General features: G+C 47.3%; 1 protein-coding gene across 5 annotated transcripts in view; it reads right to left on the bottom strand.

Moving 5' to 3' along the window:
- Nucleotides 1-24588, bottom strand: part of LOC111150052 (damage specific DNA binding protein 1) — a 31259-nt gene that overhangs the window by 4829 nt on the left and 1842 nt on the right. Inside the window, exons 3-21 of one of the 5 annotated variants that reach the window (XM_022507378.1) lie at nt 23555-23671; nt 22982-23203; nt 20678-20792; nt 19615-19712; nt 18681-18839; nt 17753-17836; nt 17056-17172; nt 16349-16451; nt 12149-12224; nt 11944-12052; nt 10169-10347; nt 9907-10070; nt 9716-9823; nt 9329-9536; nt 8242-8337; nt 8021-8132; nt 6921-7044; nt 6429-6593; nt 5628-5722 (exon numbers count right to left, since the gene is read on the bottom strand). In XM_022507378.1, the coding sequence (XP_022363086.1) occupies nt 5628-5722; nt 6429-6593; nt 6921-7044; nt 8021-8132; nt 8242-8337; nt 9329-9536; nt 9716-9823; nt 9907-10070; nt 10169-10347; nt 11944-12052; nt 12149-12224; nt 16349-16451; nt 17056-17172; nt 17753-17836; nt 18681-18839; nt 19615-19712; nt 20678-20792; nt 22982-23203; nt 23555-23671 (2451 nt within the window). The remainder of the gene's footprint in view (nt 1-5627; nt 5723-6428; nt 6594-6920; nt 7045-8020; nt 8133-8241; nt 8338-9328; nt 9537-9715; nt 9824-9906; nt 10071-10168; nt 10348-11943; nt 12053-12148; nt 12225-16348; nt 16452-17055; nt 17173-17752; nt 17837-18680; nt 18840-19614; nt 19713-20677; nt 20793-22981; nt 23204-23554; nt 23672-24588) is intronic. The other 4 variants (XM_022507381.1, XM_022507380.1, XM_022507379.1 and 1 more) reach the window with 4 other exon arrangements.

Raw genomic sequence — 24588 nt, 5'->3', positions numbered from 1 at the left:
GGGCAGAATATATCAAGACATGATTTTCTCAGGGTTCTGTAAAGAAAGAACCCAAACTCCAAAGGGGCATCCTCCAAGACTTATGCATGACAATTACATTGGCTACTACACCTCCATTGGCAGGGTCAAGGGTGCCCAGAGGCCCCCATCTTTGTTAAGCCCAGCCTAACAGAGAAGTGAAAATGGAGCCAAATGTTCCATGTGCTACTGACTACACCCACTACCCCTCCACTCCAGACTCTCAGCCTCTACATCTGCTGTGGAGACAGTCAAGGCCAAGGTAGGACACTACCAAAAACCCAAGATGCCCACTCTTAGCCCAACAGCTCTATGCCTCTTTGCCTAATATGGCAGCGACTAGCCACACGTGGCTACAAAACACCTAAAAGGTGGGGTGCCTGGGTGGCTCAGTCGGTTGGGCATCCAACTCTTGATTTCCACTCAGGTCATGATCTCAGGTCACGGGATGGGGTCATGTCGGGCTCTGCAATCAGCGGGAAGTCTGCCTGAGACTCTCCCCCATCCGTCTCCCTCTGCCTCTTCCCCAGTTCACAAGCACGCTCTCTCTCAAATGAATAAATCTTAAAAATAAACAAAAAGGGGGCACCTGGGTGGCTCAGTGGGTTAAGCCTCCTCCTTCGGCTCAGGTCATGATCTCAGGGTCCTGGGATCCAGCCCCGCATCAGGCTCTGTGCTCAGTGGGGAACCTGCTTCCCCCTCTTTCTGCCTGCCTCTCTGCCTACTTGTGATCTCTCTCCCAAATAAATAAAATCTTTAAAAAAAAAAAATTAAAAAATAAACAAAAGTGGGGTCGTCTGGCTAGCACAGTCAGTTGAGCATCCAGCTCTTGGTTTCGGCTCAGGTGATAATCTCAGGGTTGAGGGACTGAGCCCCATGTCGGGCTCTGCACTCGGCACAGACAATGCTTGGGATTCTCTCTCCCTCTTCCCTTTCCTGCTCTGGTGCATAGCAGGCACACACTCTGTCTCTCTCTCTTGAAAATAAAAAAAAACAAAAAAACAAAAAAGCAAGCAAAAAACACACATGAAATGTGGCTAGCCCAAATTGAGACATGCTGTGCATGCAAAACATGAATCAGATTCTGAAGTCTGTATGAAACATACCTACACATCATCTTCTAATAACTTCTGTATCGATCATATGTTAAAATAATAGTTTAGCTCTATTGGGTTAAAATAAAATACATTCCGAGGGCGCCTGGGTGGCTCAGTTGTTAAGTGTCTGCCTTCGGCTCAGGTCATGATCCCGGGGTCCTGGGATTGACCCCCACATGGGGCTCCCTGTTCAGTGGGAACCCTGCTTCTCCCTCTCCCACTCCCCCTGCTTGCGTTCCCTCTCTATCTGTGTCAAAAAATAAATCAAATATTTAAAAATATTTTTAAATAAATAAATTCCTAAAATCAATCTCATGTGCTTCTTACTTTTATTCACATGGCAACAAGAAAGTCTAGAATCACACCTCCGGCTCCTATGGTGTTTCCAATAGACAGCAATGGCCTAGACAGGTCCTACCCAACCTCGCACCCAGCCTTCCCAACTCCTGCACACAGGCTCTGCTCCTGCCGCTGTCACCACCTCCAGCCCAGTATAGTCCCTGGGCCACCCCCATTCTCTAACTCAAGCGTGGCTCTTTCACAAGGACCACAGGCCCTCTCAGCTTCTCCCTGCCACTGACCCCGTACAGCTGGGACTAGAGTAAAGGGGAGCCTTCCACGGACTTCCTGGTGGCCCTCACTTCCGCCCTGCCTCCTCCCTCGTGGCAGTCCCGAAGCTCACCCCACAGACTGCCAGCACCGCCAGCCCCGAGCGGCCATGCACACCCTCACCCCACCACTCTCCTCCACACAACCTTCCTGTCATTCTTGGTGACTTCTACTTTCACACAGAAGACCCAATAACAACCTCTCTTCTTCCTTGACCCCCCCCCTTGTCCCTGTGATATCTTGTCCACCCAGTGGTCACCCCTCAGAGCCTGTCATTAAAAATAACTCCAGAATCTGGTGTCCTCAGTTTCACCATTTCTCAGATGCCCCGGGTCCCTCACCATAAACCTCACAGGCTCTCAACCCCATTGCCCTGTCTTGATCCTGCTCACCGGACGTAACCAGACTCTGGCATGAATCTCGTCTTCAACAACAGCTGTGGAAAAACAATGGAGCGCTTGAACTCTATGACCACTCCTGACAGTGACCTCCTTAGACTTCCCAATAACTGGATACTTTTTCTGGTCCGTTACGCTCCAGGTCCTGAAACAAGGAGCCAAACCTCCTCGAACCTCTACTACCTCTGCTTCCACCCTTCCTCTCAGCTCCTTCAGAGTATGGACACAATCAAGAGACCTCCAGTGCTTCCACCGTCTGAGGCCCACATGCAGTACTGGGTCCCACCTCCCACTGGTCTGATTCAACAACACGGCTCCAGCACCTCCTAACGGACCACTCTCATCGGCACAGAAACACGCAGCCGTGTTTCCATGCTTCAGAAGCTAACAACTCTCTTGTCCTGTCCAGTCACTCCCTGACTCTCTTCTCCGTCATCGCGGAACTCAAGAGCATTTTCTAAGGCTAGCGGCCCTCTCCTCCCAGTCCTGATCAAACCCTCTTGTATCAGTGGTGCACTGCACCATTCAAGCAAACGAGCTCTGGCCATGGGCAGCACCACCTTCGCCGTTGCGAAACCAGCACCCGACCCTTAATTCTCATGTCACCTGACTTCGGGCAGCACTTGCCACTTCCCAATCCCCCAGCTGAAATGCTTCCTTTCCATAGCTTTCCCAAGTTTTCTCTCGGTTCCTCTCCTACTTCACTCGTCACCCTTCTGTTTGGCGCCATCTTCCTCATCACTCATCGTGACTTTTAAAAGCTCGAGGGTCCCACGGCTCAGCCTTCCCATCCCTCCTCTGCACGCTCTCAGCGCATGGGTGAGCTTCAGGCCACCCATCCAGACTGTTAGCATTAAACGCCCGGTCTTAACTGCTACCCTGCCAATCCCCAGCCCAGCCCTTACTTGGATTCCAGCCCTCTCATCCAGCGACCACCCTGACATCTTCACTCATCCTCACTACCGAAACAACTGACCCATGTCCGAAGTCAGACCTCTGGTTTCCCCACTGGGGAATGATGCATTTGGTCTCTGACTCTGGTCCCTAACCCAGAGCTCCTAAACCCTTGTAACTTCCTAAGTGTGAGCAGCATTTTACACTGAACTCCTCAATCCCCTGGGATTTCCTGGGTGGTAGGAGACCTTTGTTCTGATGAGTTGGCTCTTGGGGGTGCCTGGATAGTTCAGGATGTGGACTGTTCACCACAATTAGAAGCCTGGACCCAGGGCGCCTGGGTAGCTCAGTCGTTAAGCGTCTGTTTTCAGCTCAGATCATGATCCCAAGGTCCTGGGATTGAGCCCCGCATTGGGCTCCCTGCTCTGCAGGAAGCCTGCTTCTCCCTCTCCCACTCCCCCTGCTTCTGTTCCCTCTTTCTCTCTGTCTCTGTCAAATAAATAAATAAAATCTTTTTTTAAAAAAAAGTCTGGACCTGTCGGCGCTCCTCCCCATCCCCTGGGGAAGGCACAGGCCAGAGATGCAGTTAACGATCTATCAGGCCTCTGTGACGGAGCCTCCATAAAAATCCCTCAAGTCCGGGTTCAGAGCGCACTCAGGTTGGTGAAGACACCCACACGCTGGGAGGATGGCGGACCCCCGCTCCACGAGGAGAGATGCTCCTGCACTTAGGACCCCTGTGGCCCTCACACGATGTTTGTCTGGCTCTCCGCCAGTACCTATTATGATAAGCCAGTAAATGTAAGTAAACGTTTCCTGGAGTTCTGTTGAGTTGTGCCAGCAAGGTATCAAACCTGAGAGGGGGCTGTGGGAAGCCAACTTTGTAGCCATGCAGGACAGAGGCTTGGGTACCCCTGGACCCCCACTGCTCGGGATGGTGCCTGAGGTGAAGACAGTCCTATGGGACTGAGCGCTTAACCTGCTCACGAGCTCCAGGCAGCTAGGGTCAGAACGGAATTAAACTAGAGCACACTTAGTTGGTGTCAAGATTGGAAAACAGGTTGGTGTGGGGATAAAACCCCACACATACGGTGTCACAAGTGTTTTAAGTAAAGAAACGTTTCCCTTTCCCTTCCAAACCTGCTCTACTCCGTCTTACCCCATCAGCAAATGGCCACGCTGCCCTTCCTGTTGCTCAAACCAAACTCCTGTCCCGTTATTCCCCTCCTCACACCTCACCTCCGTGGCTCCCTGCTCCCAGTGACTGCGGTCGGCATGACCACTAGAGCCCCACAGATGTCAGCACCTCTTTCCTTGGGCCCCTCCAGCCTTTTCCAAGGTGTAAAGTGATCTTTCCAAGACCGAAGTCCAATCACATCCAAACATTTACTCAAACCCTCCAGAAGTTTCCATCATCCTCAGAGTAAAAACCAAAGTCCTTAAACGGCCGGTGTCTTCAGTCACCTGGCTGCTCGACTGACCTCCCCGCACCCTCCAGCTCGCCCCCACGAAGACAGCAGGTCCACTCCCACCTCGGGCTCCTTGCCCTTAGTCTCTCCCAGACACAGGCATGGCTTCTGCCTCCCCTCCCTCAGGAACCTGCCCAGAAGTCATTATATCAGCAAGAATCCTGACCCTGTGACAAAACAGCCATCCCCACCCTGTGCTCCTTCTGACGCTCCTCCAGTCCCTGCCCCATTTTTATTTCTCACCATCTTGAGAACACATATATACTATTTGCTAGTAGTAAGCTTGGAGCAAACAGTCTGTTTTCTTTGTCCATATTTGTCCTCTGCTATACCAACATCTTTTTTTTTTTTTAAGTTTATTTATTTGACAGACAGAGATCACAAGTAAGCAGAGAGGCAGAGGGAGAGATGGGGAAGCAGGCACCCCGCTGAGCAGAGAGCCCGATGCGGAGCTCGATCCCAGGACCCTGGGATCATGACCTGAGCCGAAGGCAGAGGCTTTAACCCACTGAGCCACCCAGGCGCCCCCTATACCAACATCTTAATAGCACCGGGCACACAAGCGTTCAACGAATAGGTCGTGAATAAATACAACTACCGGAAAACCTCGACTTTAAGTACTTAATTGATGTTTTTTCACTCCCTGACTTCTTGGCACCTTGAATATCCCATAATGCACCGGGGAGCTCCAAGAGGGATTGTAAGACACCGTACTTCACAGACGTATCTATGGAACTTTTAAAAACTTTTTCCAAGGGAGGTGGAGTCACAGCAGAGAAGCAGACTCTATGGAACCAGTATTTCAGGGACATACGTGGGATAGCAAGGTTTGGCTCACCTCATTTCACACGGATCAGTCGCCCACCACCACATATTCGGAAGTAAAGGGGCCATCCGTGGCCCTCACCCTCTCCTCAGTGCCCACAGCACTTAGGGTCTGATTCTCAGGGGAGGTTCCCGTAACCAAGGCTAACATCTGGGCCAACCTGAGCTCCCCGGACTCCCAGCTCCACCCTCCATTCCCACCGTTCTGCCACTCTTAAAATCTGACACGCAGGTGGCCTCAGGAAACATAAAGGAGACATGCTCTTTAGACAATGGTGTGCAACCTGGGCTGTGATATCGAATGCCGTGGGCCTCACCGTGCTGTTGATGCTGGCTAACAGCTTCCCATTAAATTCCACCATGGAGTACACGGCTCCCTTCACTTCCTTCTCGGCCACAGTCTGTAGTTTTCCTGAGGAGAGAAAGATAGACTCGGAGTCTCCTTTATGAGCCCACACTTCAACTCATCAAAAGAATCCTGATTTTCCCTCTGGCTCTAATTCCTGCTCCCAAACCACGCATCTGAATGCAGGAAGTAGAGAGCGTCCACTGCGGTTAACCCCCACCACAACTATGAGCCCCGACAGAACGCGCCACACTGCAGACCGTGTCCAAGGTCTGCCTCCCCCGAAACACTGCAGATCCAACTCTCAAGATGGAGACCGAATTCCATCTTGGCCATCTGAGCTGAGATCTGGGGGCTGACATCGAGTCTTTGGAACCATCTCGCACAAGGAAACGAGAAGAGACAGGAACACGAAGTGCTAAAGCTGGAAAGAGGAGCTACGTGGCAGAGCAACCAAGTGGAAAGCAAATCTAAGATTCCTGTGATCCTGGCCACTAGATTCTCTCACCCACCGTTCACCTCTCCCATCGTCTTCCTTTCAAAGCGTAGAAAAGGAAGAAACACAAGCCAGATTTTACTCGTGTGTCTGCTCACTCCCCTCCTCCCGAACTCATTGAGCCCATCCACAGCTTGAGTGGAAGCAACAGGAAGTCTCGCGTCACAGCAGTTACCCCCAGCCTCTTCTGCGGCTTAACTAAAGTTCTGAAGCCAAAACGGTCTGTTACTTTCCCAGAATTCCAGCTCTCTCAAAGCCGGGACGGTGCCCACGTACCGTCGGAATACTGAAAGACCACGATGCGACCCTGCTTGGGCTCCGCCTCTTCGGGATACACCATGGCCGTGCCCACGATGAAGTATGTGTTGGGGTCTTTGCCCAGCTTGCAGGAGACCAGGCTGAGGGCATACTCATTCTGCAGAAACTGGTGGGCATGAAGCACTGGAAGGAGAGCCAGAGGCATGACCGGCTGTTAAGCTGCATGCACACGTAACCCTGAATTCCAGGGGTGCCCCTAGCCCGGGCCCAAGCACGGGGTGGGTGGTGCTGGGGCCCCAGCTCCTGCTGTTCCTGCCTCCCCAGCCTGTTAGGCCCTCACCGGCCCACACCACAGGAGGGGACTCCGCACCCTGGACTCCCGGCCAACCCAGGGGTCCCACCCTCCTTTCGACTCTGCCTAGGATGGTCTGTCACAAGGTCTATCCAACTGTGGAATCTATCAGAGCCCAGAACAGGCACTTCAGGAAGGACGAAGGAGCTCGTCTGCACCTTCGAAGGTGTGCTGGTCAATGATGAGGAGGTTGTGCACCTCCACCTCCTCTCCGAAGGAGGTCTCGTGCGGCGCCGTGCTGCTGGAGAACAGCTTGCTGGAGCTGACGCTGCTGGACAGGGCCTGAGCAGAGAACACACACAGCCCCGCTCAGAGGCACACCAGGTGCGGGGAGCATCTGAGTGAAGGGCCACCAGGAATGCGGGACAGAAGCTGAGTCCGAATGAGGAAAACTCGAGGCTGGCGGCTCAAGGAAAGCCTAGAGAACAGAGAGCTTTGGAGGACAGGGCCCGGGGACTGAGGACCAGGAGCCAACTTCCGCATGAAGTTGACATAGCAGCCCAAAACAGAAGCAGCTAAGGGCTGCTAATGGCCGCTAAAACAGGGATGCCAAGTCAGTCAAACAAAGCGAATGAGGAACTAAGGCAACCTGATAAGGGGAGAGACTCCACCTCTCTCAATGGGAAGAGCAGGGAGCACGTGAATTAAAAAGGAAAGTGTAAAGACTATGCATTCTCGGTTAAGGAAAGAAGTCCCATCACAGATGTTTGGGAGCAAGAAAAGCAAAGAACACGTGAGGTAAGACGATTGGCTACTATCTCCATCAAGTCTACTCCATGGGGCTGCAGACTGCCCTACCACCCTCCATATCCCACAGATGAGGAACGTGAAGTGTGGACTTGCCCAAGGTCACAGAGCTAGCAATCAACCTTGAAGCCGGTCCTGTCAGACTCTAAATCCCACCTCTCACCTATAACGTTATGCTGACCCGTTACGCATACCCTACAAAGCGTCCAAACTGATGATGAAAGAGAATTTTCATCCTGTGAGGCTACGGAGTAGCAGACTCACTGACTGCCACACTTATCCCAGACTCTTCCCAACCCTCCAACGAGGGGACCCAACTCTAGCTCCTGTGTTTACAGATAAAGTGTGACTGGAACCCAACTATCCTACCTGTTGTCTGCAGCCACTTTTGTGATGGCCAATCGGAGTAGCTGTTCCCATACAGTGGACAAAGCCATACCTATCACATGACCCTTTCCAGAGTGTTTGCCAGCCCTGCTCTAACACCATCTTTCTTCGTCTGTGCCCTCACCTGGGTGCTGGCACTGGGCCTCAGGGCTGTTGTACCGCCACTTGTGTCCTGGACTTCGATACGGCTGGAGAGGACCCCGAAGCACTGGGACACTTCCTGATAGCAGATCTTCCTGGGGAACAAGTGTTGACAGTGCCGCTCAGAACTGGTCTGAGAGGGGAAGCACCCCCCACACACACCCAGATCGCCGCGCTCTGTAGCCCTCCTCCCCTGGACCTCACCTGGGAGACTCATAGAGGGGAACCGTGCGGATATGCAGCTTCTGGATCTCGTCAATGGTGCCGATGGTGAGGGTGCTGTTGTTGGCCAGTGCCAGGCTGGAAAGAAGGGTCTGGGTTTAGACTGAGTAGACCCAAGGAAGGAAAGGATTCTATAAGGCAACTCCATAAGGGGAAGAAAAACAAGGCAGAATTACACTAGCTTCCTCCATGCAATGGCTCTCAACTTCCGACTCCTTGCTAAAAAGGGCCCTAATGCCTGGTCCCACTGCCACCTCCCATCTTATTTAACAGGTATGGGTGAGCCTCAAGTGAGATTTTTAACTGCTTTCCGTTTAATGCTTATCGTAGCATTGGAATCTAGAACAGTGAGTCTCAAGTCACCACCTGCATCACAATGAGGAGTGCGCATTTAGGGGGACTGCTCCCCCAACAGAGGGTCTGATTCCGCACCCTCCCCTCCCTCACCCAAGACCTGAAAGTTTTCATTTCTAATGAGTTCCCAGCTAGGTGCTAGCCGGGGACCATACTTTGAGAATCCCTGCTCCAGGGGAATACAGAATGATCTCTAAATCAGGGGTTCCGAAACCTGACTAACCATCTGAGTCACTGGGGAGGTTTTCCTGAAAATACAGATTCTACGGCCCAAACGCCAGATCTACTGAATCAGAATCTGAGGAGGATTCAAAAAATCCATACTTTTTTTTTTTTAAAGATTTTATTTATTTATTTGACAGAGATCACAAGTAGGTGGAACGGCAGGCAGAGAGAGAGAGGGGGAAGCAGGCTCCCCGCTGAGCAGAGAGCCCAATGCGGGACTCGATCCCAGGACCCTGGGATCACGACCTAAGCCAAAGGCAGAGGCTTTAACCCACTGAGCCACCCAAGCGCCCCTAAAAAAATCCATACTTTTTAAAAAAGCATCCCAAGGGTTTCTAATGGTAGCCCAGATGGGAGAACTCGTGCTCTACACTCTCCATCTCAGCTCTTTACACTGACTCAACTTTGGGAAAAGGTGAGAGGGGAAGGCTGCGAGGGAAACATCATGCTGCCCCAATCAATGGCTCTTGCTAAAGAAAGAGAGGCTCACCTGTCAGGATAGCCATCAGAATTGAGGGGACACATGTAGTTGACTTCCTTGAGGTTGACATTGGAGAAGACCAATTTGTGGTTGCTGCTGTAGATGACAGTGGGGCGGTCAGAGCAAGCAAAGACGTTGGTGGTAGAAAGAGAACGGAAAGTCCTCAATACCGTGGGCTGGGTGCCCAGGGTCACCTTCTTACGGTCGCTCAACAGGCCTACAGAAAGAATGGCATCAGAAGAAAGTAGGAAGGAAGGAAACAGGACAAACAGCTGGGTCGTGAAGGTTCAAAAGCTCAAAAGTTCAAAATGCTCATTTAATGCGGTACCCCGAGGCTAAAGCAACTCCACACCCCTCGTTTCTCCGAGAGCCCTCTACTCAAAGTGTGGTTCTCACCTGTCTCAATGTTGAGCCCGAAGTAGAAAAGCGCCCCATCTCCCAAGGCACAAAGGAGGTAGTGGCTACTCTCAAAAGTGGTCATCAGGATGGAACGAGGAATGATCTCTGTGGGAGAGGGGCACGTTAAGATCTTGTTCCACACTCCGACTCTGACCCCAACCCTTAAAAGGTCCTTACAAGCCACCTACCTCCACCCAGCATCTCTTTGTGCAGTAGCTCAAAAGAGGGCAGTTTCAAGATACGCGCCGAGATGTCTGTCCAGAGGCCAATGGCACAAAGAGGGGACAACCCATTGCTGTCCCCCAGTGGGGTGATGTCCAAGCAGGCCACTTCGTGTTCCATCTCTGTATGGCTGAACAAAGAGGAATATGGCAGAGGAAGGACTCCAAGGATGAAAGGCGGCCGGGAGAACAGGGAAGGGGGAGAAGGAACAGGCAGGCAGGCACACACCTGATCTGCCGGAGCTCCTGAGGATGGATCTGCAGGTAGTAGAGGGCCCTTCCCACCGCTACGACCACCTGGCTGCTGTTGCAGGAGGCCACACTGATGTTCTTGCCCTGAGGCTCTTTCCACTCACTGACCAGAGCTTTGGGTTCCTGAGAGACCAACCTTACAGACGCTGAAGTGATCTAGAAAAAGAAGAGAAAGGTCTCCAGGCACCTGCTGGGATCCATATGCCAGCAGAAGGGTGGTAAACGTTGCCCTAGTGGAGCCCTAAAAATTAACTACAGAAGTCCTCTCTGCTCTACGTATTTTCTTCCCCAAACTCCTGCAAAAAATAAAATTCTTTTTTTTTTTTCAAGATTTTATTTATTTGACTGAGAGACTGAGAACAAGCAGGGGGAGTGGCAGGCAGAGGGAGAAGGCGAAGCAGACTCCCCACGGAGCAGAGAGCCTGACAACATGGGGCTCGATCCCCAGCACCTTGGGATCGTGACCCGAGCCAAAGGCAAACACTCAAGCAAATGAGCCACCCAGGCACCCCAAAAATAAAATTCTTTAGTAAAGGCTATGAAATTATCTTGAAACATGCTTAATCAACCTATTTCATCACTGAAATAAAACAAAAAGCAGGTTGATGACACTAATGTTCGCATCAATTCACCTTAACCTATCAAAGCTGAGCTCCTATTTAAAGAGAAAAACCCTTTAATAACAGATACATGAGCGGGTCTTCAGTCTTCAGGCCACTAGTTAGAAAAAACTCACAAAGCAATGAATCAGTATCTGGGTACCTCCCACACTTGGTCCACAAACCAAAAGAACTTTCCCTCTGGCCTTCACCAAATCCACTACTGCCTACTGGCCACAAGGAAATCCCAAGTGGATAAAAAAGAGGGAGAGGACTCACTAATCCTCAGGCACACAAGTGCTATACCCGACACTGGTGAACACGGACTCTGGCCACAGTTCGGAAAAGTTCCAAAGGCTGAAGAGGATGTGCAAAAAGTGAAGATGCCAGGGGTCACTCTGAACTAAAAACCACCAGGGGGTGGGCAGGTGCTCAGAAATCGGACTTAGGCTAACAAGGGCCAAAAGGATATCTGACCCCACAACACACATAGATTTAAAACAAAATCACGGGGCGCCTGGGTGGCTCAGTTGGTTAAGCGACTGCCTTGGGCTCAGGTCATGATCCTGGAGTCCCAGGATCGAGTCCCGCATTGGGCTCCCTGCTCAGCCGGGAGTCTGCTTCTCCCACTGACATCTCTCCTCTCATTTTCTCTCTCTCCCTCTCAAATAAATAAAATCTTTAAAAAAATAAAATAAAATAAAACAAGATCAGAATAGAGTAAGAGCTCTGGTTCTAACAATTACTGTGGAAAGTACTGCCAACAGCCATATAGGGAGGGGAGCACTAGGACTGAATAGGCATGTTATTAGTACAACAAGGGAAAACACATGTCTCAGAAAATGGGGGCACAACTAAGTGCAAAAATGATACCCCCAAACATAAAAAAATTATGAGCCTAGTCTGTAAAAGAGAATGCAAATAAATACTGCATATACTTCCAGAAGAAACATAAAGCTAAGAGGAGGAACTCCAAACTCCAAAGTTAGGAGCTGTTTTCTCTGAGTGGTGGGTTATTGGGTAATTTTACTTTTTTTCTATGATGTTACTTCTAGAACCATAAAAATGGACTTCTGTAAAATCCTGCAGGGCTCTACACTCCACTCTAGAGCAAATTCAAGTCAATGAGGCTTGCCCCTCTCTGAGTTATTACCTGGATGAGTTGCTGGTGAGCCACGTTGCCACAGAAGAAAGTCTGCTGATCATCCACGAAACCCATCAGTTCGGTTTCTTCCACCTCTTCTCCGTTTAACATGAGAACTCTGCAGGAGAAGGGAAGGCCTGGGTCAGCCAGCCCAGCTCCCCCACCCTATAACCATCATAGAAGCATCTGGCGCAGTCGCCAGATTCATCCTCACCTTGTCTGGCCCACAAAAGAGAGCACCAGAGTGTCATCAGTCTCCCGGTTAGGATCAGACCGCAGCGGCCACAGACCTGGAACAAAGATCAAGGATAAAGATGCAGAGCACAGCCTGACACTCAGCTCCCCATGTCTGAGGAAAGGGAGCCTGGTCTCAAGGAGGGGCAGGAACTTTGTGGAGTCCCTCCTGAAGCTGGAACAGCCACTCTGTTCTTTCCTGGCTTTAAGACCCTGAAGAAGTTGTTTTTAAAAACCTTTTTGAACCTAATATTTTAAAGTTCTTCCTTCGGTTTTGGACAGGATGATACATTTCTATGACTCAAAATTTAAAAAAAATTTTTTTTTTTAAGATTTTATTTATTTGATAGAGATCACAAGTAGGCAGAGAGGCAGGCAGAGAGAGAGGAGGAAGCAGGCTTCCCACTGAGCAGAGAGCCCGATGCGGGGCTCGATCCCAGAACCCTGGGATCATGACCAGAGTCAAAGGCAGAGCCTTAACCCACTGAGCCACCCAGGCGCCCCTTAAAATCAAAATTTATCTTTAAAATGTGTACACAGAAGTTTCACTCCTATACCTCTCGCTGAAACCCATCCCCCCAAATAAATCAATAGTCTTCTGTTTATTCTTGAAAAAAAATTTTAATTTTAGGAATTCGGTAGTCACTGTTTTATAAGGAGATACAAATATAGGGGTGCCTAGCTGGCTAAGTTGGTGGAGTGTGCGACTCTTGATCTCAGGGTCGTGGATTTGAGCCCTGCACTGGATATACAGATCATTTAAAAATAAAATTTAAGGGGGCACCTGGGTGGCTCAGTGGGTTAAAGCCTCAGCAGGGAGCCTGCTTCCCCCTCTCCCTGCCTGCCTCTCTGCTTACTTGTGATCTGTCAAATAAATAAATAAAATCTTTAATAAATAAATAAAATAAAATTTAGGGGCACCTGGGTGGCTCAGTCGTTAGCATCTGTATTCAACTTGGGTCATGATCCCAGGGTCCTGGGATCAAGCCCCACATCATCGGGCTCCCTGCTCTGCGGGAAGCCTGCTTTTCCCTCTCCCACTCTCCCTGCCCTGCTTGTATTCTCTCTCTCGCTGTCTCTCTCAAATAAAATCTTTAAAAAAAAATTAGTAAAAATAGGGACACCTGAGTGGCTCAGTTTGTTAAGCCACTGCCTTCGGCTTAGGTCATGATCCCAGGGTCCTGGGACTGAGTCCCACATAGGGCTCCCTGCTTGTCTCTCTGCCTCTGCCTGCTTGCGTGTGTGTGCGCGTGCGTGCTCTCTCTCTCTGACAAATAAATAAATAAAATATTTTTTAAAATAAAAATAAAAATAAAATTTTAAAAAAGTTACACACACTCACATATATACATATATAAAACAGCCCATCATATACTGTTCTGTGCTACATTTTTCCATTTTATACTGAAGCCCTTATCACAACGGAACAGTACCTTGTTTTCGAGTACACAGCGTTTAATGACAGATGTACCAGTTTTAAGTCTCCACTGATGGCCATTCCTTCACTATTTTGCATACAACGCCACAAAAAATGACCTTATCTTTACATCACGCTGTCTTTATGAAGGTCTAGGTGGGACACACTTACAATCCGGACTGTCCAGAACTCATTAAATTAAATGCAGACGCAGTTCTGGCGGATGCTACCAACGAGCCCGCTTATCTTCTCCGGGCCTCACCAACACAGTGCTGTCAAGCTTTTGGACTCTGGCCACCTGGTAAAGAATGGTATCACTCTTCAGTTTGGATCTGCATCTCCCTTAGTACAAGTGAGGCCTGTTACCGTTCCACACATGCCCTTTGCCAATCTGGGGGCAAGAATTTTGGTGACCTTCTTTGTCAAAGTACTTCAATCAATTAGGGAGATGAAGCCTTTGTCTGTAAGATGAACTACAAACGTTTTTATCTGGACTGCATTTCTTAGGACAGCTTACAGTGTTTTGTTTTGCCATGGAGAAGCGTTTCAGGTCACTGAATGAACCAATCTTTCGCTTCGCTTCTACACTTTGAGTCACAGTTTAAAAGGCCTTCTCCACTCTAAGATCATAAAGGAATTCGACAACCTTTTCTTTCAACTTTTGTATGACTTCCTTTTTACATCTGGGTTCTAGCGAGGTACACAAAGTACAGTACGGATCCAAACGTATCTTCCCAGTTGATAACTGGGAACAACATTTATTAAAAACCATTTATTTTGGGACGCCTGGGTGGCTCAGTTCATTAAGGGGCTGCCTTCGGCTCAGGTCGTGATCCCAGGTCCTGGGATCGAGTCCCAGATCCAGCTCCTGGCTCAGCAGAGAGCTCGCTTCTCCCTCCCACTCTGCTTGCTGCTCTCCCTGCTTGTACTCTCCTTCTCTGTTAAATGAATAAATAAAACATTAAAAAAAAATTTCTTAAAAACATTTATTTTTAAAAAATTACCTTTATCTCACTGAGCTGAAACACCACCACCACTGTACACTAAATTCCCACATGTAACTGTGTCTACTTCTGGACTTTTTTTAAATTTCTGGATTTTTTAGTCTTCTCAAGGAACTCTGCCTATTAGTGAACCAAAACCACACTTTCATCTACTAAGGCTTAATGGTATGTTTTAATATCTGATAGGGCTAGTCCTGTCTCGCTGCTCCTTTTTAAGTCTTTCTGGCTTTTCCTGCTTCTTCCTTTTTCCATTTGGACTCTTGCTTATCTAGATCAAGAAAAAAAGCCTCTTGATATTTTTATCGATACACATTAAATGCAAAAATAAACAGGTCAAGGGGCGCCTGGGTGGCTCAGTTGGTTAAGCTCTGCCTCTGGCTTGGGTCATGATCCTGGGTCCTGGGATCAAGACCCACATGAGGCTTACTCAGCAGGGAGTCTGCTTCTCCCTCTGACCCTCCATCAACTTGTGTTTTCTCTCATTCTCTCTGAAATAAATAAAATCTATTAAAAAAAAAAAAATGGTCAAAGAGAGACCGCTTTATAATTTAATTTACGTGACCCTTGGTATGTTTTTCATTTGATCAATCTATCCTTTGAATCCTTAAGTACTTCAAAGTTTTCCCTGTATAGGTTTTATACATTTCTTGTTAAATTTACTCCTCGGTTGGGATGCCTGGGTGGCTCAGCTGGTTAAGTGTCTGTCTTCGGCTCAGGTCACGCTCCTGGGATAAAGCCCCACACCAGGCTCCCCTGCTTCTCCCTCTGCCTCCGCTCCCTGGCTTTTGTGGCATGCGCGCACTCTCTCTCTCTGACAAATAAATAAAAATCTTTTAAAACAGTTTATTCTTTGGTATTTTGCCTTTTCATTACTACCGTAAATAGCTCCTTCCCTCCACTATACCTTCAAATGGACTGCGTTTGCACATGAATGCTACTGATTTCAGTAAATTAATTTTATATCCTGCTGCCTTAACGAACTCTCATTGTCTAGTTTTCAGCCAACTTTCCTGGATTTTGTACTTTTAGCTCTTCCTTTCTAATTCATAAACCTCTACTTATCTATTCCAGTCTTCTCATCTCCTGATAGTCTAAATATCTTTTTCTGATTGTCTTGTTTTGTTTTCTGATTGTTTTGCTTTATGATCCAATCTGATCATCTTTTTCTTACAACAGGCGAGTGCAGCGCATTCACTTTACTGATACAACATGTCAGAATATCAGACACTCGTGCAGATGCCACATCATCCTGAGTCACATCTACTACTTACATATCACAAAAGTCTTGCCCTACGTAGTCTATCTAAGATCTTTTTTTTTCTTTGATCTTTTTGATTATTATAGTTCTCCTGGAATTTAGCTTTGTATTTCTGTTCTAGAAGTTACTACCTTTACACTTACACCTTTGTAGGATATTCTCAGTTTCCTCTTTTCTCAGGAATTCTATCAGTTCCTTTAAAACAACATTAAATTTAACTTTAAAATTTAAACTTTTTAAATTTAAAATTTTTTAAATTTAAACTTTCCCTTTCCATTTCTTTAATCCATTATCCAAGACTGGTCAATAATACATATTTTCAAGTGGACTTTGGTACTTTTAAATATGTTTAAGCTTCTACCCCTTATTTGTCATTATGACTTTTACTCTTCATGTGACCTTTCCTCTAGCTCCCACCCACATGCCTTCACAACACATAATGAGGCCAAAGGCCAAGGTTACTCAAATAAGATTTGCATCCCATGTCTACCAAAAGGTTACCTTTGATGCCCGGTAAGTCAATGCTGGCATGCTCATGGATTCCAATTCCATTCCGGATGATTCGCAAGGAACCTTCCTTGAAAGCCCCAGAGCAAGTAACCAGCTGCAAGCAGAGAGAAGGTTTCTCAGGACCTCCCTCCAGAGACCGGGGCCATCATACCGATGCCCAGGAAATAATTAAGCTATACCTAATCCCAAGGACCCTTTCAGTGGAGCTAGGTTTGAGGAAACAGACTTAACAGAGACTGATTTCCATGTCCCCAAGTTTACGAAGCAGCAGGATGTTCTAGTTCAAGAAGTGAAAAGCAACTACCACTGCTCCTAGCAAGCTGGCTTCCATCCTTCGAACCTAGTTTACTAGAAAGAGCCCAGGATCTAGAGCCAGACACACCTGTGATTTGGAGGTTATGTAAATTTGGGACAAGGTACTTGATCTTTCCCAGTCCCCAGCCTCCTCACTTTTGAAATGGTCAAGAATTCCTATCTAATTAGGGTGCTCATGTGACCACAGATGAGATAGATCTGTACCACAGACCAAGAGATACACTTGATAAATAGAAGTTATCCTTGCATCACTGGGATTAGTGAGTGAGGCTCTTGAAAGTTGTCTTCACTGGGCACTCCCCATTCCAAACAGGCAAATCTAGAAGGACACGCTTTGAGTGGGCAGGTGTATCAACTATTCATTTCTGGGATGAACTCCTTACCTGCCCCTGCCCCTGCCTCTCCAGGTCCACCACGCACATGTCCACAATGGGTCCTAAATTGGTGAAGGTTTCCATGGCCACTACATAGGAGCCTTGTTCATTGCTGTCAACATTCAGCTAAGAGGAAAAACACAGTTAGTCCTGGAATGCTCCTAAGAGATCCACTCTAAAGAGATGGTTATCATCCAAAGGAAACTCTCAGTCCTATTAGATCTGCCCTTCTCGTGCTCCACTGCATGCTTCTGGAGGGGAACTGCTGAGTAAGGAACATAGCTGGCCTACAGGAGACCTACTAATCAGTCAGGAATTTCTAATCTGTGAGTCCTGTGGATGGATTTCAAAGCAGCAGTTTGGAAATTAATGCAAAATGTTCACATGCATTTTTCTGCAGGGAAGGTAGGAAGTTTTTGTTTTCTAGAGGGGTCCGGCACACTAGACTATGACCTTTTTGAAGGTAGCAGCTGGGTCTTGTTCATAATTGTATCTGCTGCACCCAGCATTCTGCCTGGCACATCTGTTGAATGAACCTTTAAGACAAAGAGCTAGTCAGGGAGGACGTGAAATCAGCCAAGGAGAAAGCTGAGTAGTACGGACATTGAGGAATTAAAGATTCCGCGATGCTCCCAACACAGGAGAAGCCTGATGAAGCAGCAGTGAAGGCGGTAAAGTACACAGGAAGAAGAAAGCGTCTTCTCACCTTCACAAGCTGGGAGTCCCCAAGGCGAGACCCAACGAACACAACACCGTTATCGAGGTATGTCAAGCACTCAGCAATAGAGGTCTAGAAGAGAGTCAAGGGCACGAGAGACCTCAGAACAAACACCCCATGGGAGCCCGACATGTCGAACCCCGTCCTCGACATCTACTAGGCAAATGAACACTGCAGCCATGAGTGCTGAAACAACTCTCTATTTCAAATCTCCAGGTCACACTGAGCAAACGTTCTGAAACATCTGAGGCTTGTGACTCCATCTATCACATCCTTACAGTCAGAAAAAGCTACACTTTATCTCACAGGTGCCTGCTCCAAATGATCATTTTAGCCCCAATGGCTCCAGTCTCCTCCGAGAAATTAGCAACCTCTAAAATTCACTGCCTAGGGGCGCCTGGGTGGCTCAGTGGGTTGGGCCGCTGCCTTCGGCTCAGGTCATGATCTCAGGGTCCTGGGATCGAGTCCCACATCGGGCTCTCTCCTCAGCAGGGAGCCTGCTTCCCTCTCTCTCTTTCTCTCTTTCTCTCTCTGCCTGCCTCTCCATCTATTTATGATCTCTGTCAAATAAATAAATAAAATCTTAAAAAAAAATAAATAAATAAAATAAAATAAAATTCACTGCCTAATTCTTCAACTTTTGGGGGAACCTCTTCCTGGAACTGAATATCAGCATTAAATTAATCTTTAATTCCAAATGGCACCCTTTAGCTCTTCCTTTTGATGCCTGAAGTAGTGCCCACCTGCCTGTGAGATTCTCCCACATGTCACTTATTCAGAAACCTCCCTCCGCAGCAGGACTGACCGTCTGTTGCTGGGGGCTAAATACTACCAAGCTCACGGCGCTCACACTGTGAGTCACGTTCCCACATCCGCCACCCCGAGGAGAACGCGGCAGAGCAGGGACAAGCCCTACCTCTCCGAGGAGCTCCACACGGAGATCTTTGAGGGTGACGGTGCCATCCATCTGTTCCTCCTTCTCCAAAAGCAGCATGAAGAGCCGTCCTTCCATGTCTCCCAGCAGATAGCGGGAACCGTTGGGGTCCACACGATTGTGACACACAATTGTGCTTTGCTGCCAAGAGGGAAGACATGGTCAGTAGAGATTAAGTGTCTCTCATAATCAAAGTGCAAACCCTTGTGAACCACTCCCTTCACCAAACCCAGCCATTTCAGGAGCAAGGAATCCACTTAGCTAGGACTACATGTGTGACTGAAGATGAGGACATTTTCTTCTGAAGATAACCTTCTGAGGAACTCAATGTACCTTAAATGGTTATACACGTATTATTCCAATGGAACACAGAAATCCACAGAAAGCAGGAAGCACTCTAAGTAGTCACTGGACTGTGGATGCCCCCACAGATTTTGTTATTTCCTCACTACTACTAATTACCTCCCCCTGCTAATGCTACCACATTACTATGTACCGTTTAACTGAATTTTGTATTGATTCTTACAACATGAAACATTAAGGTTTGAAACTTTTAGGACTAGTTTTTTAAGTCTATACGACTGATCGCTATGCTACCTTTCACATGACCTGAGCTCTGAAAACATTCAATAAAATTTGCAAAATTCTTCCCTTCTTAAACTTGTCCCAGCTGGTGGAAAGGGGAAACCTACTTGGGTTAGGACTTCTTTCTCTTAGTTAGCAAGCAAGCTCTCAGGAATCAAAACCAGGCCAGTCTCTCCTTGTATTCCCAACGACCACCACAGTCTCTCACACACACAGCAAACGGTATGACAGACATCTGTAGACGTTACTGTCCCTTTGACAAACGGGGGGAGAGAGAGGAGCAGGGGAAGAACAAGAGCGAAAAACAGGAAGGTGGAAGACCGTTGCTCACCTTGATGATAGGAGGGGCAATTGCCAGGTATTTGTCTCCATTGTGGTAGGTGATGGACTCCTGTCCAATGATGATGGCCCCTCCGAAGGGCTCTGGGACTGCAGGAGGGAGGGCAGCGTTAGAATGCTCGGCACTTTGGACCTGCCAAGCCCTGCAGCAGCAAGGGCACCGATCCAGCCAACTCTGAGGCAAACCTTAAGATAATCATTCTTTTTAAAAAAGACATCAAAGTCCAGGGAACATGATGGCCTTTAACTGAGATTGCCTTTGGAGAAATTTCAGGCTGGCATTATCTAACCTGGGTGATGTTTTTAGTGTCACTCTTTTGGTATTTCTCAGTTTCTAGGGGTGGGGAGACCTCTCTGTGTTCTTCTGCCTGCATTCCTCCCCTTTTCTCTCCTAAACTTTGGTGCTTTCTAACTCAAAGTTCCCCCCATGCCTTGTTCCTTAGTCTAATTTCCCCATGATTGGGGCCACCATTTAGAAAAGCCAATTCTCACTTGAGAGTTTTAGATTTCTCTCCTAGATGAGACACACAACATAATGTCATGGGGAGGATACAGGAGAGGGAGCAAAGAGGCCTGGAGTCAGGCCAAGGCTTTGTCAGTGCGGCACAGGCATGGGCAAGCCCCTGGGGCCAGGTTTCCTCATCTGTGAAACAGATTAGGTAAGCTCTAAAGATCCCTTGCAGTTTTTAAATGTTATTGCCCCCCCCCAACAAATAAATAAATAAATAAATAAATAAATGTTATGCCCAACAATGAAATGAGAGTAATTTCTTCATGTCACTTTGCAAATCAATCTCAGTTCATAATTAACCCCTCTACCCTAAGATAAAGGAAAGCTAAACCTTTTCGAAGGAGCAAAGAAAAAGAGACAATCCCAAAGACAGAAATGGGAGAGCAAAGGAAGGCACATTCAGAAACAGAGGAGACCCCAGGCTGCCAGGTAATGAGTGTGTATAACAGCACCTGAGCACTGAAATGAAGGAGCAGAGGCGAGGTAGAAACGAGAGTAAGGAACAGGCCTGGGGTTGGGGGACATATCCAAAACCCCAACCAACCTGCGATCACCATGGAAGCTTCAGCTTCTACATTTTCCTGTTTCCAAGGGCCCTTATTGAACTCCTTCTCACGGAGAGACACCTCATAGGTTTTCACGTGCCGCCCCTGAGGGTCCTAGGTGGGGAAAGGTGGAGAGGTTAGCCCTCAGGACGGATGAAGCCTGACTACAAAGGAGACCTAAAAGGGACAGGCCACTACCACCCACTATCTGACCATCCTATCCCACTGGCCTTACTATCCTGACCCATCAGTAGGTTGACAGCCACCAACTCAGCCTGTGACTGGGTAGACGGAGGCTCAGACCTACCGTTTCTAACAATTCGACCAATCAAGATAGGCTTAAGAATTAGAAAAATCAATCTGGCGCACTATACCAATCACCATAAGACAGACAACGTACACAGGTGTATTTGTGGGTACTTGTAAGATATATGCATGTTCTATGGCCTCAAGGAACTTATGAAATAGTTTTAAAAAAAAAAACCCATACATTGAGAAGCTAAATATACATCTAAGAAATTTGTTTGAGGGGCGCCTGGCTGGCTCAGTCTGTGGAGCAAGCAACTCTTGATCTTGGGGTTGTTAGTTGAGCCCTATGTTGGGTCTCGGTATTACTTTAAAAAAAAAAAAAATTGTGGGGCGCCTGGGTGGCTCAGGTGTTAAGCGTCTGCCTTTGGCTCAGGTCATGATCCCGGGATCCTGGGATCGAGCCCCGCATTGGGCTCCCTCCTTGGCAGGAAGCCTGCTCTCCCTTTCCCGCTCCCCCTGCTTGTTGTGTTCCCTCTCTCACTGTGTCTCTCTCTGTCAAATAAATAAAAATCAATCTCAAAAAAAAAAAAAAAAAAAAAATTTTTTTTATTTGGGGCGCCTGGGTGGCTCAGTCGCCAATCTGCTATGTTCCCCTCCTTTTCGGAATCATGACTCAAATCAGTCCTAAGGCTATCAAAGCCACCTCTGAAAGATGGAAAGACCAGGGATGGGGAGGGTACCATCGGCCAGTGGGAGACAGCTCCACAAAGGCCAAATGAAAGCCTAAGAAGTTATGGAAAGAATTCAACACTGTATTTCAGGGCAGGATAGCTCCTTAGAATGACTACCTTTCACACAGTAAGTCCCTAAATATTTACACCAATATTTGAAATTTGGGCACAAAACAGAAGATAATCATTTTTAGTTGATGAAAGATCTTCCCATCAATGACCAGCAGTAAGACTTAACTTCACAAGTACAAGCTGGGGGTTTGATTTGGGCCCCTGAGAGACAGATACACACACACACACACACACACACACACACACAGGAAAGCAGATAGGTCACAAAACTGGCAGCCCTAAGGCTAGGAACAGAGTCAGCCTTGAATAACCAACATCAATGTTTTAACGACCTTGTATCTACAAAACTGAAGAAAGGAAAGAAATTCTTAAGTTTTTATCTCAGCTCTGATCCTTAAAGCACAGTGAGCAAGATCAAACAAAATCCCCTGAAGTAGTTTCAAGCTTATTCAAATGAACTTCATTCCAACCAGCCTCTGAACTCTAGCACTTATGGTGACACTAAGAAATAGACAAGAATACATCAGTGTTTCCAATACTTAACACGGCTATCAAATGTGCCCACACACAGCACTTGGACTACGTTTCCTTCCACCATTTATTCGACCATATGCGAGCGAAATGACCTCATGCTGTATGGCTCTTTGTTAAAAGGTTGAGATTTTAGCACGATCCAGCAAGCTGGTGTGGTGCTCTGCCACCCCACCCCCACTTAACGGCTCAGAAAACAGCTGCCCAGGATCAGCTCTGCTGAAGTTTTAGGCACAGACTAAAATAGAAGTCAGCAGCCAACGAGTCCCCAGAAAGTGAGTGCTGGACAAAATGCAAACCCCTTCTTAGAAGACATAAGAAAGTAAACACCACTGAGACGTTTTTTCTTTGCTTATAAGGGCAATTTCTAGATCATTTCTTTACAGCTAAGTTTTAATAATCCCCTGGCATGCCGTTAAGAGACTCAGACAAAGTACAAACTGGGTCACCCTATAAAATCTCCAAGGGCCACAAGAATGTAATCTTGGGATTAAAACCTGCTACCAGCGCCAGAGCGCTTCCTGCCTCATTAAGTACTACCACACTGGAGACGCGACGGAAATCTGACCCATATTAATTATGCTGTTCAAATCGTTTCAGGACAAATACATTAAACTCTCTGCCTGCCCTACTACCAAATCCAGACAGTCCAATTAGTGAAAATCAACTCCCACAATGGGAAGCCACATAGCTTTTCCCTCTCCCCTCCAGCTCCAGTACCTGGTAGACAAAGCAGATGGTAGGTGCTTGGCAACCATATAGGAACTTGACGTCGATGACATGCAGCTCCTCCAGGCGGATGTTAAAGGCCTTGAGCTCTTTATTGTCCCGGTCTAGTGGAATAACCTTGAAAAGGCCATCATAGAGTCGCAGGCCAATCATCCGGCACTCGGGGTCGATGATGCCAATAATGCCGGTCTCTGAGGGGCGGCCAATACGGTCCTGAGAAGTAAAACTGGGGTTAGGGAAGAACCTCAACACTCAGAGTAACAGAGGACACCGGGCACCTCTTCCCCAAAATAATTTTAGGGGTGGTAATAAAACTAGTGGCCTCCAACTGACATGCCAGGGAGCCCAAATGTCAGTGCACACCTTCTCGCAAAACGCTAATTCTCAATGAATTAGTATCCTGTCCCTTGGACGATTCCTTTCTTCATAAAAGCTTAAACCCTTAGTGTTTTCTCCCTATTTCTCTGATCACAGGGAGAGCTGCCTCCAGCCATTCAATTTTTTTTATCAAGTCATGACAGCTCTATCCAAAAAACTCTCATCAGCCTGAAGCAACCACCTCACCTGGACATTGCCATGGGCTCGCGTTATGATATCAATGCTCTCGCCACTCTGCTTATATTCCAGGATGCAGGCATTGTATTTAGCTGTCAGGATAAACAGTAGGTCCTTGCTCTCCCCCTGGAAACCAACATAATACCATCAAAAGAAGTTCTTTTTGAAACAAGAATACCTATCCAGCCCCCAAGCATCTTTCTCTGAGCATGCTAAATTCTTTAAGAACTTTCTCTTCTCCCTGAAGAGAAAAATCCACAGCGAGCAGGTAACACATATCAGATGCACACACCCTTAGGGTGTGTGCAAAAGGCCAGAACTGAAGCTGGTAAACACCTAGTCTACCCTTTGATGATTGCGCATCTCTTTGCCCTACCTACAACAATGTCTTGTCTATTTCCATCTCAAGCTAATCTCACTCATTCCATTCAAATTCTGAAAGATGAATGTGATGTCTCCTTCTAATCCTCTCCAACTATTTGAAGAAAGAAAAAAACATGAATATCAATGGAAGCTAGAATGGGTCTACGCAGTCTTACCTACTTATTAACAGAAACCCCAAAAGAGGGAATATTTTATTCAAAGGGTTACAATTAAAATTTTAAATCCACTGCTTTCTTGGCAGATGCAATTAGAATATAATGAAACAATATGGATGAAAACACCTCAATTGCAGTAAAGATGATAATACTATGATGACTGTTAACATAACGACAAATGTTTGCTATGTAATAGCTCCTGTGTTATTAAGAACATTTCATCTTCATAATAACCCAGAGATTTTACACTGTTATCCCCATTTTGCAGACAGGCAAATAAGGCTCTGAAAAGTTAGGCGATACCCAAAGTTAAAATTAATGAGGAATAAACCCAGGACTGCCCTAATCTGGAGCCTACTCTCTCAATCAGTAGTGACCCACATTTCAAACTGCTTTAATTTTGTCTTCTAAAGAAGTCAACTTGATCAGTTTTTCCTACTGACTCTCTTCTACCCCGAAGAAGCTTATTTAAGAATATAAATTGAGGGAAGCCTCAGTGGTTTA

The sequence above is a fragment of the Enhydra lutris genome, unplaced genomic scaffold (assembly GCF_002288905.1).
Source record: "Enhydra lutris kenyoni isolate GAN:26980312 unplaced genomic scaffold, ASM228890v2 scaffoldscaffold22, whole genome shotgun sequence".
Lineage (NCBI taxonomy): Eukaryota > Metazoa > Chordata > Mammalia > Carnivora > Mustelidae > Enhydra > Enhydra lutris.
This window is presented reverse-complemented; position numbering and strand designations above follow the sequence as displayed.